Source organism: Ursus arctos, unplaced genomic scaffold, assembly GCF_023065955.2.
Source record: "Ursus arctos isolate Adak ecotype North America unplaced genomic scaffold, UrsArc2.0 scaffold_9, whole genome shotgun sequence".
NCBI lineage: Eukaryota > Metazoa > Chordata > Mammalia > Carnivora > Ursidae > Ursus > Ursus arctos.
Window position 1 is genome coordinate 64,396,606 of NW_026623111.1, and position 16,441 is coordinate 64,413,046.

The following is a 16,441-nucleotide window of genomic DNA, read 5'->3' on the forward strand; positions in this document are numbered from 1 at the left end:
GTTCTCCAAGAAGCAAGAGACATACTCCAGAAGATGGGGGGCTAGGAGGCAGGCAGGGAGCTCACTTATCTAAGGGAGGACTAATTCTGTAAGAGATTAATTTATTAGTGAATATTTTCACATTGACGAGGCTCGCTCCACTGTAGAACCTTGTACCTCGGAGCTCCGAGAACGAGGACCTCTGTATCTCATTTCACCATCTCCGAAGCCTTCTGAAGTGTCGGGTATCAACATTTTATAGAAATAAGATGAATCGATAATTATTTATCCAAGATCATAGACAAAATCAATAGAAGAGCCATGACTAAAACCCCAGTTTCCCAATAGCTCCTTCCACACCACCACATCGCTTCCATGACATACACATTCATCCAAAAACACACATTCGCTGAACCACATCTATGTGCCAGAAACTGTGCCAAGTCCAGAAAGATAAACAAGATAAAAGAGCTACCATTAATGTGGTACATACACACAATGGAGTATTATTCAGCCTAAAAAAGGAAGTCTTACATACTACAACACAGATGAACTATGAGGACATTATGCTGAGTGAAATAAGCCAATTACAAAAGAACATATACTGTATAATTCCATGTATATGAGTTATGTAGAGTAATCAAATTGACAGAGACAAAAAGTCTCTGTTAGGAGCTGGGGAGGAGGGAGGAAAGGGGAGTTATTGTTTAATAAGTATAGAGATTCTCTTTTGCAAGATGAGAAAAGTTCTGGAGATGGATGGTGGTGATGGTGGTACAGCAGTGTGAATATACTTAATGCCACTGAACAGTCCACTTGAAAATTATTAAAATGTTATATATGTTATACCACAATTCGTGTCTGTTTATCTTACAACGATTTTTAAAATATAAATAAATTTTTAAAATTTAGATAACAGAACAAAGCAAAAAAACTACTACTAAGAAAAATTACAAATATAGTAGGGGAGATAGACAAGAAAACCAAGTACTATAATACAATGTGACTAATGGAAATATTAAAAACCAGTATGAAATTTAAAGAAGTCTAGTTAAAGTTAAGAATTTAATAGGTAAAATTAAGTTCTATGGGAATACATAAGAGACAATCAGGGGAAGAGTATAGCAAAGAAAGGCATTTTAAATAAAAGGAAAATGCCAAGATCCTAAGTCCTAAGAGAACATGGTCCATTTGGTAATCTCTTAAAATAAGTTACATCAGTAAGAATGGAAATGATAAGAGGTGAAAATGAAAAAAGTATGTATTCAATTAGAAATGCCTTTATTTATTTTTATATATTTTTTAAAGATTTTATTTATTTATTTGATGGAGAGAGAGACAACCAGCGAGAGAGGAAACACAGGCAGGGGGAGTGGGAGAGGAAGAAGCAGGCTCCCAGCGGAGGAGCCTGATGTGGGGCTCGATGCCGGGACTCTGGGATCACACCCTGAGCCGAAGGCAGATGTTTAACGACTGAGCCACCCAGGCGCCCCAGAAATGCCTTTAATGTTAAGAAAGCACTGGCATTTGAATCCAAATCTGACAGACTGAAGCCAAGAAATAGATAAGAAATGGATACAGCCAAGAAAATCTTAGCAAGGGTATGTCAAGATCAGATTTGCATTTTAGAAAAATCACTTATATATAAACATAAGTTTATCTTGACTATAAGACAGAAAAAGATATCCATCTTCAATGAGAAGCCCAAAAGCCATTTAAAAACAATCTAAATGTACTTTGAAAAATCAAGAGCTGCAATATAAAGATGATATAACTTCCCTGTGATAAAGAGAATTCAACAGGAAAGCTACTTCAGTCGTTTAAAATTTGGCTCATATGAATTTAAAAGGCTATATGATGAATCAGTTGACAGTAGAAATTCTCTCTCCAACTGAACTTAATGCCAACAAGTCTAATAAAATTTAACAGAAGTCTATCTCTGCCTTTTGATAGAGCCAATAAGTCTGCCTATAATTAAAAGGTGAAGCTATGATTAGTGTGCAAACACATTATATAAATGACCCAAAGACCCAGCAACAACATCATTATAGTCAAATGTAAAAAAGGTAAAATCTTGGCATTGACCAAATATTCATTCAGACACTTTTGCAAACACCACAACTGTTTAGCATATAATTTTCCCACATAATTAAAAATTTTAAGGAACTCTCTCAAACTCAAAACTAGTAAAACAAAAATAAACCCCACTGCACTGAGACATTCCTCTTGGTTAACCCTCTCCACCAAAACCTCTCAAAGCCTCCCAGAGGACTGATGGGGTCCCTTTTTCATCAATATATCCAAAGCCTTCCTTACTTGCAGCCAACTGAAGCCTACTTCCTGAACCAGCTCCAAATCTAAACCCATTCCAGTCTTTCTTCGGGGGCCATACCTGCCTCCCATGACAGCCCTCAAGCCACCAGCCTCCTATAACATCACAAATCTCTGCTGAGGGCCAAAAGAGAAAATTCATTCACCCAACACTACCCTCAAATTACAATCTTTCCATGCCTCCTCTCACTTACTAAAATGAGAAGCCTCCCTATATACAATTCAAAGCCTCAGGAAAATGACAGATCACTGCCATTGACTTCAGAGTTGTCTATTGTTACACTCTCTGTAAACTGATCAAAAACAGTAGTAGGTGATTTTAGTGTATATCCCCTCCCACCTCCCCCCCATGGTTAGTTAATGTTTGAAATACCCTCATCAAGAATACACTTTCTAGGAATGGGTAATTAGCATTTGAAAGTCTCTAGTCAAGTCTACTATCCAGAGGTACTTCCACATGCCCTTAACACAAAGGAAATATAAATGAGCTCCTAACTGGTGAAAACAGTCATTTAGTATAGCTCTGAATTAAAGACCAGTCACCTTGGCTGTGTGTCTCTAGAAGTACTGAGCAGCCTGCCAGGAAAGAAGTAAGAAGAAAGATGGATGTAAGCCATTATAGGAGAAAGGGAAAAGAGTATCAGTGGTGTTTGCTCAGGAGTGATAATTATGGGTCATGGACTCCATGTTGACTAAGGAAGAATCTGAGGACAGGAAGTGGGTGATTATTAATGAGAAAATAGAAGGGTTAATGGATCAGAGATCTCTAAGTCAAAGAACTGCTAGACTGGGAATACAAGACAATAAAATAGTCGAAGTCAAGATTTGAGGTGTTACAGTTACTGGTGATGACAAATTTTAAAGTATATAATAAAAGAGAACTGGGCCACACTAAGGAACTTGCTGGTAAATATAGCTAAAATTCTGTTATCACTTAAGTAATTACTATCATTGTGACAATTTTCTGTTCATAGAAAACTGCATATAAAGCATATTAACACACCGAAACCAAAAATTCAAACAGAAACCATGAAATACTGTACTCTCACGGTATTAATTTAAACATATTAAACTTAACTACATGTTCTCTAGAGACAAACTGCCTGGGTTCAAATCCTAGTTCGACCATTTACGAGCTGAGCGCCTCCATTTCCACACTGGCAAAATGGGGCTGTTATTAATACCTACCTCACAGGATTGCCCAAGGACTATTTAAGTCACTTTGTAAAGAGCTAAGAATAGTGCGAGGCACGTGGTAAGCACTAGATAAATGTTAGCTAGTATTCTTGGAGTTTAAGACTTTGCTACTTTCATGTAAAACAACTAAGGAGACTAAAGTAATGGACTGATTTTGAGATAAGGCATTTTGCTCAAAGCACACATTTGGTAAGTGTCACATTTCTAATTAACTAGTATGGTTTATAATAATAACCCTACTTGTTGCACTAAAACATTTCAAGATGGCAGAACAGCCCTTTTTAAACCTAAAAGGAAGGTAAATATATAGCTTAATAAACTATAAAGAAATATAACCTGCAATGACTGGTGGTGATACTTGAGTTGTCTGTCCTGTAACTGCTTTACTATTAATTGGTTTTGCAAAGATCAGCTTCGTGATTACTGGACCAGAGGTTGGTGTTCGAGGCTTCTTAGCAATCTGAAATATATAAATAACTATGAAGATGATCTGTTTCTGTAAAACACCTATTCAATCAAAATTAAACAGAAGATTGATATACAGAAGTACAAGTGAAACCAGCTCATTTAACAGAATATATTTAAGTATTCATGTTAAAAACACCTAAAATGCAGCTATTCATCAAAATACTAATACGATCCGATCCTTAAGCCAATATATAGCAATACCTTTGCATTTTTATTGTAAATCCTTATTGTAGTCTGTAGGATAATATGCATATGATGAAAACCAAATGAGTATTTAGAAATGTTTAATAATAATGCTTATTTAATAAACAATACTAAAACACTATGACATAGCAATATTCTTTCCCAAAATAACAAATTATTCAATAATAGGAAGATAGGAGTCAGTTAAAGAAGCATAATGCAAATGATGAAGCCACCTGAAAATGCAGTTACATTGGCCCCTGGAAGCAAAATATAAATAAACAATAAAGACAGGCTTCTGATTAGATCTTCAGCTTTATATGTATCTCAGGAGTAGATATACAAAGAACTGAACAAGTTAATGCCCTAGGATACAAAGAGACAAGTTTGGTAAAACAAAGACTATTCTAAAGGCAAAGGTGCTAGAAATGTTACTTGCTAAAGTATTGTTTACTAGACTATCAATTTGAAGGTAGGGTCTATATTCATCCCAGATCTTAAATTATAGCAGCACACTGTTGACCTGAACTAAAATTCTCCACAAGTCAAGGAGGGTAGAGTTATCAATGTTTTAATACTGAAATTAACAATGTATGCAAAGATATAGCTTCTTCTAAAAGTTAAAAGCAGAAATTTAGCTATGATAGGGACAACATTAAATATTAATTTTATTTTTTGTCAGATAAGAAAATTGAGGCTCTGAAAGGGCTAATATTGGAAATAATGACTTAAAATGAACAAACATGACCAACTTGAATGACAGAAATATACCAGTAGCTGCAATGGATCATAGAACTACATAAATACCAGCTTTGTGCTCAAATTATAAATTAAACTAAACAATACATTACCGTAAACCTAGAATATACTACTTTCTTACACTCAGAACATGTGAGTGACAAAACAAAATATAAATGAAATACAAATCGCTTTAAAAAACAAAACAAGGAGATCCATTACTATACTAAAAAAAACAAAAACAAAAACAAAAACAAACCCAGCTTGCAAAACTGATATACCCAAATAAATGCGTGACTATACTTCAAAAAACTGATGCAGTCTGGGAGACATAAAAGGAATATATTTCCCAACTGTGTTAACAGGTCGAAAATTCTAAGATGTCAGAATATATCATCTACTGCCTTTCTACTAATAATCTCAAAAGGAAAAAGGACTGATGTTCTTGGAAACCCATGTATTGTGATAAATATTCTTTTTTTTTAAATATTCTTAACTATAAAGTAAAGATTAGGAGCTTAGAGTATTTCCCTATTTTTAACTGATTTTCACAATCATATGACCATATGAATACTTACCAATCAGGAAAAAAAATGTAAATAATACAACCAAAAGCACATTAATTATTTAAATGAACAATTCCAATTTGCCCTTGTGGTTACGCTTCTTTAGTGGCACATTGCTGAAAGTAACAATTTATAGTACCTTCAATGAACCATACTTTTTGCATTATTAAATTCTAACCTACTCTAGAACAAAATTACTTTATCAAATAAAACAAAGCATAAAGTATCACTTTTACCAAATTTATGTAATCAGCAGATAAAGACAAAAATGAAACAAAAAAGGAATTTTACAAATAAGATAGCCAAATATATGATCAAATAATACATGCAGATAATTACTGACACTGTATTGTATCGGTTTGGAAACTAATAAGGAGTTATTTTGTTCCAGACTGTTAGTTATTAATTACTTTTATATACTATGCACAAGAAAAATGGGAAAGTGTTTATATATCTGTAATTAAGTGTAACTATACCTCTTTGTTACTGACTCTGGCCTCAACTGTCACCTCTTTTCTTCATTTTTCAAGATGGGTCTCCTTCTTCCACCCTTACCTGCTGTCCATACCCTAAGAGTTTCAATACTCTGATTAAACTTAAGACAACGCTGAGGATTGTCTAGGAAAAAAACCAGAGAATCATAATACTAAGCCAAATATTCTGGTGCCCAAAGAGGAAACATAAATGTGTAGCTTCTTATTTGTTTTTTTCCTGTGCTTGAGAGCTTTGTAGGTAACTTTGGAGTTCGAAAGATTTGAGTTGCCTAAAAACTGGACAAGTGGAACGATATTCTAAACGGGGTTTCTTTTGTTTTTGTTAGTTTTTTTTTTTAATAAAAGTTCTTTTTTGGGGGCGCCTGGGTAGCTCAGTCAGTTAAGTGTCTGCCTTCAGCTCAGGTCATGATCTCAGGGTCCTGGGATAGAGCCCCGCGTCAGGCTCCCTGCTCAGTGGGGAGTCTGCTTTTCCATCTCCCTCTCCCCACATGTGCTTTCTCTCTCTCTCTCTCTCTCAAATAAATACATAAAATAATAGAAGTTCTTTTTTAATAAACAGAATCTGGTTTTATAAAAATAACAATAATAAAAGAAGTTATAAGAATTAGACCACAGTCTCTGCTTTCGTTGTCAGTATTTAGGGGATTGTAGTAGAAAACCTGTGGATACAAGTAAACTGGTCATTAAATAGCAATGTATACATTGCTCTAGTAAGTGAAAAAAAAAATGACATTCTGGTTTTCATTATTGATTTACTGTGAACGTGGTTATAAGCCACATCCCCAAAGCCAGATAAACTCTGGTAAACTAATAAAAACAAGTTTCAAAACTGACTTAAAAAACAAGCTGAAGACAAGATGCTTGATGGTGACAGTATGTCTCATTCAAGAGATTCTCACCAAAAGAAGTAAAAGGAAGTCAGAGATAAGTGAGAGATGATAATAAACAAGAAAGAGGGGTGCCTGGGTGGCTTCATCAGTTAAGCATCTGCCTTTGGCTCAGGTCATGATCCCAGGGTCCTGGGATCGAGCCTCGCCCGCAGGGAGTCTATTCTCCCTCTTCCTCTGCCCCTCCCCTTTGCTCCTGCCCTCTCTCGGTCTCTCTCTCTCTCAAATAAATAACATCTTTTTAAAAAAATCAAGAAAGAAAAGAGCACTAAATATTTAATAGTGGCAAGAGGGACAGGGGCAAATTACAAGGTTTGAGAAATCAAACAAAGTGCTTAAATAAAAAGCCCATGAGGGGCACCTGGTTGGGCAAGTGTGTGCAACTCTTTTTTTTTTTTAAAGATTTTATTTATTTATTTGACAGAGATAGAGACAGCCAGCGAGAGAGGGAACACAAGCAGGGGGAGTGGGAGAGGAAGAAGCAGGCTCATAGCGGAGGAGCCTGATGTGGGGCTCGATCCCAGAACACCGGGATCACGCCCTGAGCCGAAGGCAGATGCTTAACCGCTGTGCCACCCAGGCGCCTCAGTGTGTGCAACTCTTAATCTTGGGGTTTTGAGTTCAAGCCTCACATTGGGCGTAGCGATCACTTAAAAACAAAAGCTTAAAAAAAAAAGCCCATAAAAATAAATTTCTAATTATTTTGCCAACATAATAACCAAAACATCATTATTTCTAACATCAGCTGAGCATGGGCAGTTCCCCGCATCTTCCTATTTCCTTATATACCTGCATCAGTTCTCTAAGACATGCCTGTTCCTTTTTTTCTGAGAGGTAAATCTTTCAAGCAGGGAATGCATTTGTGTTTCCTGATCCTAAGTGGATCATTTTATTTTAAGAGCAGTGATGACCTAAAAAGGCCTATTTGAGCATGAAAAACTGGGAACCATTTAATATATGTTCTGTTAACCTTCTATCTTAGGATCCTATTCATACTATTAATAGGCACCATTTTGAAGGATCCTCGAAGTTTTGAGAACTACATCAAGTACTATCTTTTACTATGTATTTCATCATGATCAAATAGCCATCTTCCAGCTAAAGTCAAAAACTCAGAGAAGATAAGTAACCGATCCAAAGTTCCACAGGTGGTAGGGGATCACAGAGGTGACTCAAATCCAGTTGGTCCGATTCTAAAGCCAATATGTTACCTTCCATCATGTGACACTGCCTTTTCCACACTGCAAACATGAGGGATGGCAGTGGACAGGAAATTGCAAAGAGGTGGTACACGCAGACTAGTATGTACTATTGCTGGCTCCAAGGATATCTCAGAGCAGCAAGTTTTCCTAGACTTTGGCCATCTGTTAACTGAAAAAATTTATGTCTGAATGATTTTTTGACAGCCCAGCAGCAACTCTGGTATCTTTATACCAGCACAGCATACTTGCAATCAAACTACTACTAAGAATAAAATGCATTTAAAAATGAGTAAAGAGCTATAAATACACTAAGTTGGAATTTAACAAAAATTAAGTTTGCTCTAAGTTCTCTAGCAAACATTTTCAAAGCATTAGACATATCAAACTTTACGAAAAAGAAACCACACAATTACTAAAAGCAACATTCAAAAGAATTCAGTAACAACTATGCATTTAATCACCCTACAAACACAACTATGAATCAATTTAATTTTTAACATGCATTTGAATTAATAAGCCCCCTTTATTTTTTACCTGTACTGTTTTTAACTGTTGGGTCTGTAACACAGAGGGCTGAGTTGTAGTATTTATCAGTTGACTTCCTGGGGTCAATGCTGAGACACCAATGACAGGTTTCACCTCTGGCCTCCCTCCAATGGTAACTACTTTAATTTGCTGCGGTGGCAACTTAGCATCTCCTGACTGGGCCTGAGTTGTAACTTTCTGAGCCTGGGGTAGTTGGCTATGGGGTAGTGCTAAAACAATTGGTGAACCAGACTTGCCCAAAGTTGTTAAAATTAACTTCTGTCCATCTGGCTTAAGGGTCTGATTGCCAAGTTTAAGATCTGATGTCTGTGATACTTTGTTTAAAATAATCTGATTGGCTGATATAGTCACAGGAGTCTGAGCACCAAGTTTTTGAAGGCCACTTGGAAAAGATGGTTTCACTGTGGTATTAGAATCTGCTTTAGTAATTGTGGTATTCACTGCAACTTGGTTAGTGTGGTTACTGTACACTGTGATTGGTTCCGTGGAAATGGGCGTGGCTGTAGAGTCACCAGTAGAATTTATGTTGACAATTTCTTCCAGTTCTGTCTCCATGGGAATTGGGGATGAAACAATAACAGCCTCAATACTATCATCATCCACTAAAGTTATACCAGTGTCCATTATCTCCTCTGGAAGCAAACTATTCACCTCAGCTGGCACCACCTCCATGATCGTTCTCCTGCTAGAAAGTTGATCAGGCGCTGCAATAAAAGTTGAAAATGAATAAATTACTAGTTTTCAAAACATTTAAGAATAAAATTATTCAAAAAAATGCAAGTGACAAAAATAATCATTTGTTGCTGATGTATAACTGAATGAAGGATATTCCTGATACCTATTTGGCTTCAACTACTTCAACATACTCTCAACCTTCAAGAATCTGAAATATAAGTCATGTGGGACAAAAAACTAGAAGCAAATATTCTCATTCGCCACGTCTCAATCCAAAAGTATACTGCATTCAAGCAACAGTAAGTCATATAATTACAAGAAACTCCTTTCCAATGCCTACTCATAAAACTCTTCAGTCTTTGACATGCCTGATCATCTTATTTCTTGCCAGTTATTTTTTTTCCCTATTGATAGACTTGAAAACTGCTGATTCACATAAAGAAAGATTTAAATGTAAACAAATATTGGAAAATATCTTCAAATCTCCAGGGAGCTAGGTCTTAAGATGAGGGTAGTTTGCCTTCGATAATAATCCATTAATTATTCAATTAATGTTAAAGGAGTTCTAGAGTAATCCATCTGAGCAAGTGCAATTAAATGACTTATTTGGCTCAAGTTTGATCAATTAGCTTCAGACCAAAAAATCTTTATTTGGAAAGAAGATTCTCAAATCCTCCTTAGCCATTTAAAAAGGTCAAAAAGGGAATCATTTAAAAGGCATTAAAAAAAAGCCAGTCCCATTACAAAAAAAGTTGTAATAATAATAATAATAAAGCAGATTATGAACAAGTCAGAATTGTGATGCTTTTAGCCAAAGGTTATGCAGAACTTCCAATGAAGGAGTCAGTACCATTATCTTTACATATTAAAGAGAGTACATCATGTTCATAACTGACTAAATAATAATGTTATCTGCCCACAGATCCACAGAAATCTAATCAGCAATTTTCTTCCTTTTTGAAATACAAAACTGCAATACCCATTTGAGATTAAGAGTAACAGACATGAGCACCAAATTACGATTATTATCACTGACAAATACTAATAGTGCCAAAATTAATCATTACTGAATACTTGCTATATACCAATGATGGCATAATTAATCCTCACAATTCTGAGATATTATTATTACCACTCCCACATTACAGATGAAAAAACAGGTTAAGTAATGCCCAAGGTCACATAACTAGTGAATGATAGAGCCCAGACTAAAAATCAGGGTATGTTTTATATTACCAAAGTTCACAATTTTAATCACAAAATTACACTGCCTTAAATTTTTACCAATGTATTTTTAAATGAAGACTAAACCAGTCTATTCCTTTACAGTCAATCCCCTACCCTAGGAATCCCACCCCACATAACCACCCATCTGCGCTATCAGTATAGTTTTTACTTTTTGCCCATTCTAGCATTTCACATAAATGGAATCATACACTATGTACTCATGACATAAAAGAATCATGTAAATGAGCTTTTTCCCTGAGCATGTTGAGATTTATTTTTATTCCTTCATTTAACTAGGAATTCTGTTCCCTTTTATTGCTGAGTAATATTTCCTCATACAAATCTACCATGATTTGTTTATCCATTCACTGGTGAATGGATATTTGGAAACTGTTTCCAGTTTGGGACTCTTACAAATAACACTGCTGTGAAAATTCAAGTTCAAGTTTGTTATGGATACATATTTTCATATTTTTTGAATAAATACCAAGAAGTGGACTTGCTGGGTCATAAGGTAAATTTATTTTTAACTTTACGTGAAATTGCCAAACTATTTCCCAACATTGTATACACCCACCAGCAAGGTGCAAGAGTCCCACCTGCTTCACATCCTCGCTAACAACTGATATTGTCAGCCATTCTAATGGGTGTGAAGTGGTATCTCATTGTGGTTTTCACTTGCAACGCCCAGATGACTAACAATGCTGAGCATTTTTTCATATATGCAGTGTATTTGTGTATCTTCTTTTGAAAAGTGCCTGTTAAAATCTTTTCCCTTTTTAAAATCTTTTCCCTTTTTTGTCTTCTTACTGAGCTGGATAAGTTCTTTATACACTATAAAATCACCAGTCACAATAACCTGTAGCTCAAAGGAATTACTAGCGTTTTGAGAGCCCAAAGTACTAGCACTTCTCTACATGCAGCTCTTTCTGATCAGGAGAATCCCCTCTGACATTTATGGGAATTTAAAGTAGGCATGTACTTTGGAAATAGTACACAACAAAGTATGTACAATGGAAACAGTACACAACAACAAAGGGCCCGACCCACAGTGTCACATGAGCTTCCTTTCCCTACTGCAAACCTTGTCCAAGCCCCATCAGTTGCATCTAGCACACTCCAACCCCCCACAGAACAAGCAGGATGATGACTCGGGTGCCAGTATCCAACACAACCACAGAAGTCTGACTCCCTGCTCTCCCCAGAGTTCCCCCAACATATCTGGACATGTGGGTACGGCCTTTGGTTCCCCCTTAAGGACAGGGAGATCTTTGTCCAACCTCTATTCATTTTTCTCCTTAAAGTACCTGAAGTCAAGGTGTAGGAGGAGGGAGAAGTCAAGTCACAGAAGGAGATAATGGTCTGGCAGTGCATTCACTTTCAGTTTTAAGTATTCACAACTCAACGAAACAAACTTCTAATACAGCCAAAACTCTATATCCTCTGACGCCCTTTCTGATGTCCTATTTCTGACATCATTATCTCAGCTCTGGTGACTCCTTAACTCAGCAGCTACAGCCACACTGCCTTTCAGCTGGGGCTATGGAGTTGAGTGTACAACAACCAAAGCACCATCTGGGCTCTCAGTTCAGCCCCTCAATATCCATTAAGAGGTAGAACACTGGAAGACTTATTCCCCCTGCCCCTGCCATCCCTGCCCACCACTTGAGTGACAGCATTCACTACCAGATGCCAGAGTCTCTTCATATCCCCTCACCTAACCCACAAGGCTGTCATCTTCCTCTTTCAGAAAGCTATGTCTCTGTCAGCACTCCATTTTCAAGGCCAAAACTGCCAAGAACTGTGAGGGATCTGAGATTTTAGACCGTCTTTGTAAGCTAACAAACTATCCTGTTACCATTTCACAGATACTGGCAGACCACACTAATAAGTCCTAGGTAGAGACACTGGACTTACTACAGAACAGCAAGGAACATGAGCATTATGTGTGTATATGAGTTCTTCCGGCTGCCCTCAAGTCCCACAGGGTAGATGCGGAGAGGCCCAGGTAGACGCTGTGCAGGCAGGGGGTTTGTATCACAACTCAGAACCCTGAGCTCAGAGAACCTGGTTCATTTATAATGGGCTGAAGCACACCTGCCCTTTTTTCCACAGGAAGATATTATCTTTATTATACTGCACAACAAGCAAATCTGCCCTTGGCTACAGCAGGAATCACTACATCTATCATTCAAGGCTGTATGCTATACAAACATCCTAGAAATGATTATTTAAAAGGACGGTCACGGCCTCACTTGCAAAGACCAATGGAAAACTTATCTCCCAACTGATATCTCTCTACTTATCTCAGCAATCTTTTATAATTCAAGTGTATGGGTCTTGTACATAAATTTATCTCTAAGCGTTTCATGTTTCTTGATGCATTGCAAATGGTCTCTTTTTCCATTTTCCAATTGTTTGCTGCTAGTATATACAAATACAACTGGGTTTTTTTCATATTGTCCACGTAGCCTACAACCTAGGTAAACTCACTTATTAATTTTAGTAGCTTTTTGATGTAAGTTCCTTAGGATTTTCTATAAACACAATCCACGTTGTCGGAATATAATTTCTGTATTTCTTCTTTTCCAATCAGCATGTCTTTTTTTTCTTTTCTTTAACTTACTACATTGGCTGGGCCCTACAGTAAAATGTTGAATAAAAGTGATAAGAACAGACATCTTTGCCTTGTTCCCAATCTTACTTGATAGCTGTGGGTTTTTCAAAAATTCCCTTTACCGGGTTGAGGAAGCTTACTTATATTCTAATTTGCAAAGTTGGGTGGGTTTTTTCCCCAATCATAAATGCATATTTCTATCATATGCTTTTTCTGCAACTATTGAGATAATCACACGGCTTTTCTCTTTTAGCCTTTGAATTATATTGATTTCTTATTAAGCCAATTTTGCATTCCTGAAATAAGCCCTACTTAGTCATGATGTAATTATTATACTTTGTATATATTCCTGAATTCTATTGCCTAATATTTTGTTAAGCATTTTTGTCCACACTCACGAAGGATATTCGTGTGTAGTTCTTTTTCTTATAGTGGCTGTCTGGGGATAATGCTAGCCTAATAAAATGTGTTGGGGCATGTTGTTTCCTCCTCAATTTTCAGGAAAAGCCAACATAGAATTGTTACTATTTCTTCCTGAAATGTTTGTCAGAACTCACCAACGAAGCCATCTAGACATAAAGCTTTCTGTTTTTTAACCTATAAATTTAATTTCTTTAATAGAGGTAGAGTTGTTCGGGTTATTCAGCAACGTTTGATATTTGACAGTCTGTGTTCTCCAAGGAATTTGTCTATTTCCTCTAAGTTGCCAAATTTGTTAGCATTAAGTTATACATAATATTCTTTTATATTAATGACTGTATTAATGTCAACTCTTCATTCCTCATTTTGTAACTTGTACTCTCCTTTTTCCATCAGTTTGCCTGGAGATTTATCAATTTTATTGATCTTTTCAAAGAACCACTTTGGCTTCACTGATTTTCTCAATTCTTTCTCCATTTTTTATTTAATTGACTCTTATCTCCTTCCTTCTGCTTGCTTTAGGTTTAATTTGTTCTTCTAGAGGCTTAAGATGGAAGCACAGATCAGGGTTTAGTAAACTATAGTCCACAGACCAAATCAGGTTGATAGTCTGTTTATTGCTCTCCAGCTAAGAATGGTTTTTACATTTTTAAATAACTGAGGGAAAAAAGTATACACATAAACACAGACCAGATTTACATGGTCTCCAAAGCCTAAAATATTTGCTATCTGGCTCTCCCCAGAAAAAAAGTATGTCTAAAACCCTCAGTTTAGATAATTGATTTTAAATCTTTTTTCTTTCCTAAAATAAATACTTAACATTAAAAATTTGTCCCAAACCTCCAGCTGCATTCTACTAATGTCATTTTATTTTTAATTTATTATCATTCATTTCAAATGTTTTCTAATATCCCTTGTGATTTTTGTCTTTGACACACAGAAAAATAAAGAAGTGTGCTATTTGGGGATTTTCTATCTTATTACTGATTTCTAATTTACTCCTATTATTGTCAAAGAATGTAATATTCTACAACATTTCCACCATTTGAAATTTGAGACTTGTTTTATGGCTTAGTATGTGGTCTATCTTGGTGAACACTGCATGTGCACCTGAAAAGAACATGTATTCTACAGTTGCTGAGGGTAGTATTCTACAAATGTCGATTACATCAAGTTGGTTGATAGTGTAGCTCATATCTTCTATATTATTACATTTTCTTCTATCAATTACTGAGAAAGGCTGTTAAAAACCTCTAAATATGATTGTGGATTTGTCTATTTCTCTCCATCTGTGCTTTTTTTTTCTTCATATATTTTGAAGCTTGCTATTCAGAAAAACGTGTCTTGGGGCGCCTGGGTGGCACAGCGGTTAAGCGCCTGCCTTCGGCTCAGGGCGTGATCCCCGCGTTCTGGGATCGAGCCCCACATCAGGCTCCTCCGCTATGAGCCTGCTTCTTCCTCTCCCACTCCCCCTGCTTGTGTTCCCTCTCTCGCTGGCTGTCTCTATCTCTGTCAAATAAATAAATAAAATCTTTAAAAAAAAAACAAAAACGTGTCTTTTTAATTGTCCTGTTAAAAAAGACAAGGAATTACAGGATTAGAGTCTCCCTTGAACTAGGAGTACAGTTCAAACTTCTAAGAAGAAAAGATCTGATCAGTTTGGCCAGTCTCTACGTAGTGTCGGGCTGTGCAGAATTCTGGAGCCAGCACACCTCAAAGCCACTGAGCAGACTATGATAACTGCTCTACGATTAGACATCTATATCTGTTTCAATCAGGGTCACATGCAAGGCATGATGGCCTGTGCTAAAAGAAACTCTCAAAAGGAGCTGTGGGCATGGCAGGAAAGGGTTTGGCCATGCAGCTACATGAATCATCACTCTAATTTTATCCCTTAGGAATGGAAGATATGTACTAGCACATGCAACCTCATCATCACTGTGTTGAGGACCACTCCAAGAAAAGAGAGGATTTTCACAAGGCAGTAGGACTGAGGAGCTTTACTTCACCTCATCTTTACAAGGATTATCTGGCCAGGTATGGTAGGAAAGAAGACAGAACATACAACATATTCCCCATGCCTCCAATATTTTTTGCTCCTAAAACAAAGTTCTAAAGGCAAAGTATGATTCTGGAAATCAATACATTGAGTTTTTCCTTCTCACAGTTGAACATGGTGGAAGGGTTCAAGTCTACTGAGTGTTAAAGATTCACTGATTTCAGGGGCACCTGGGTGGCACAGTGGTTAAGTGTCTGCCTTCGGCTCAGGGCGTGATCCTGGCGTTATGGGATTGAGCCCCACATCAGGCTCTTCCGCTATGAGCCTGCTTCTTCCTCTCCCACTCCCCCTGCTTGTGTTCCCTCTCTCGCTGGCTGTCTCTATCTCTCTCGAATAAATAAATAAAATCTTTAAAAAAAAAAAAAAGATTCACTGATTTCAGAAAATCTAATGATTTCTATATTTGTCTCAACTGTATTTCATTTTAAGATCTACCTAAAATAGCACCCCCACTCTCATCTCCACTGCCCTAAGCATTTTATCACATTACCCTGGTATTTCCATCACAGCATCTATCACAATCAGAAAGTATCTTTGTTTATAGTCTGATTCTTCCTGCCCTACTTCTTCAGAATGCAAACTCCGCAAGGACTGGGACTTGTCTGTCTTCATCACTAGATCCCCTATCTCCAATGCCTAGAACAGAGCTGCCAAATAATAACCTCTCAATACAAACTCGAAGAATTTCGAGTTCGGGGGAAGGGATATCATCTGAAATTCTAGCATTATTTATCAATCCAAGCATTATTTACCATGATAACTTTGGTTTGTCTCTTTGAGTAAGACAGGTTTATATAATGCTCTGAGACTTCACAACAACTTCAAATAAAATAAACTCACAAGGCACAAACT

The 16,441-nt window shown here is 36.7% G+C and overlaps 1 protein-coding gene across 12 annotated transcripts in view; it reads right to left on the bottom strand.

Annotated features, from left to right (window-relative positions):
• The window catches only part of LIN54 (lin-54 DREAM MuvB core complex component), an 81,124-nt gene that overhangs the window by 43,002 nt on the left and 21,681 nt on the right, over positions 1 to 16,441 (bottom strand). For 6 of the 12 annotated variants that reach the window (XM_057309706.1, XM_026509841.4, XM_026509840.4 and 3 more), the window contains exons 2-3: positions 8,580 to 9,295; positions 3,844 to 3,967 (exon numbers count right to left, since the gene is read on the bottom strand). In XM_057309706.1, coding sequence (XP_057165689.1) covers positions 3,844 to 3,967; positions 8,580 to 9,263 — 808 coding nt within the window. In that variant the 5' untranslated portion in view covers positions 9,264 to 9,295. The remainder of the gene's footprint in view (positions 1 to 3,843; positions 3,968 to 8,579; positions 9,296 to 16,441) is intronic. The other 6 variants (XM_044388129.3, XM_026509844.4, XM_026509843.4 and 3 more) reach the window with 2 other exon arrangements.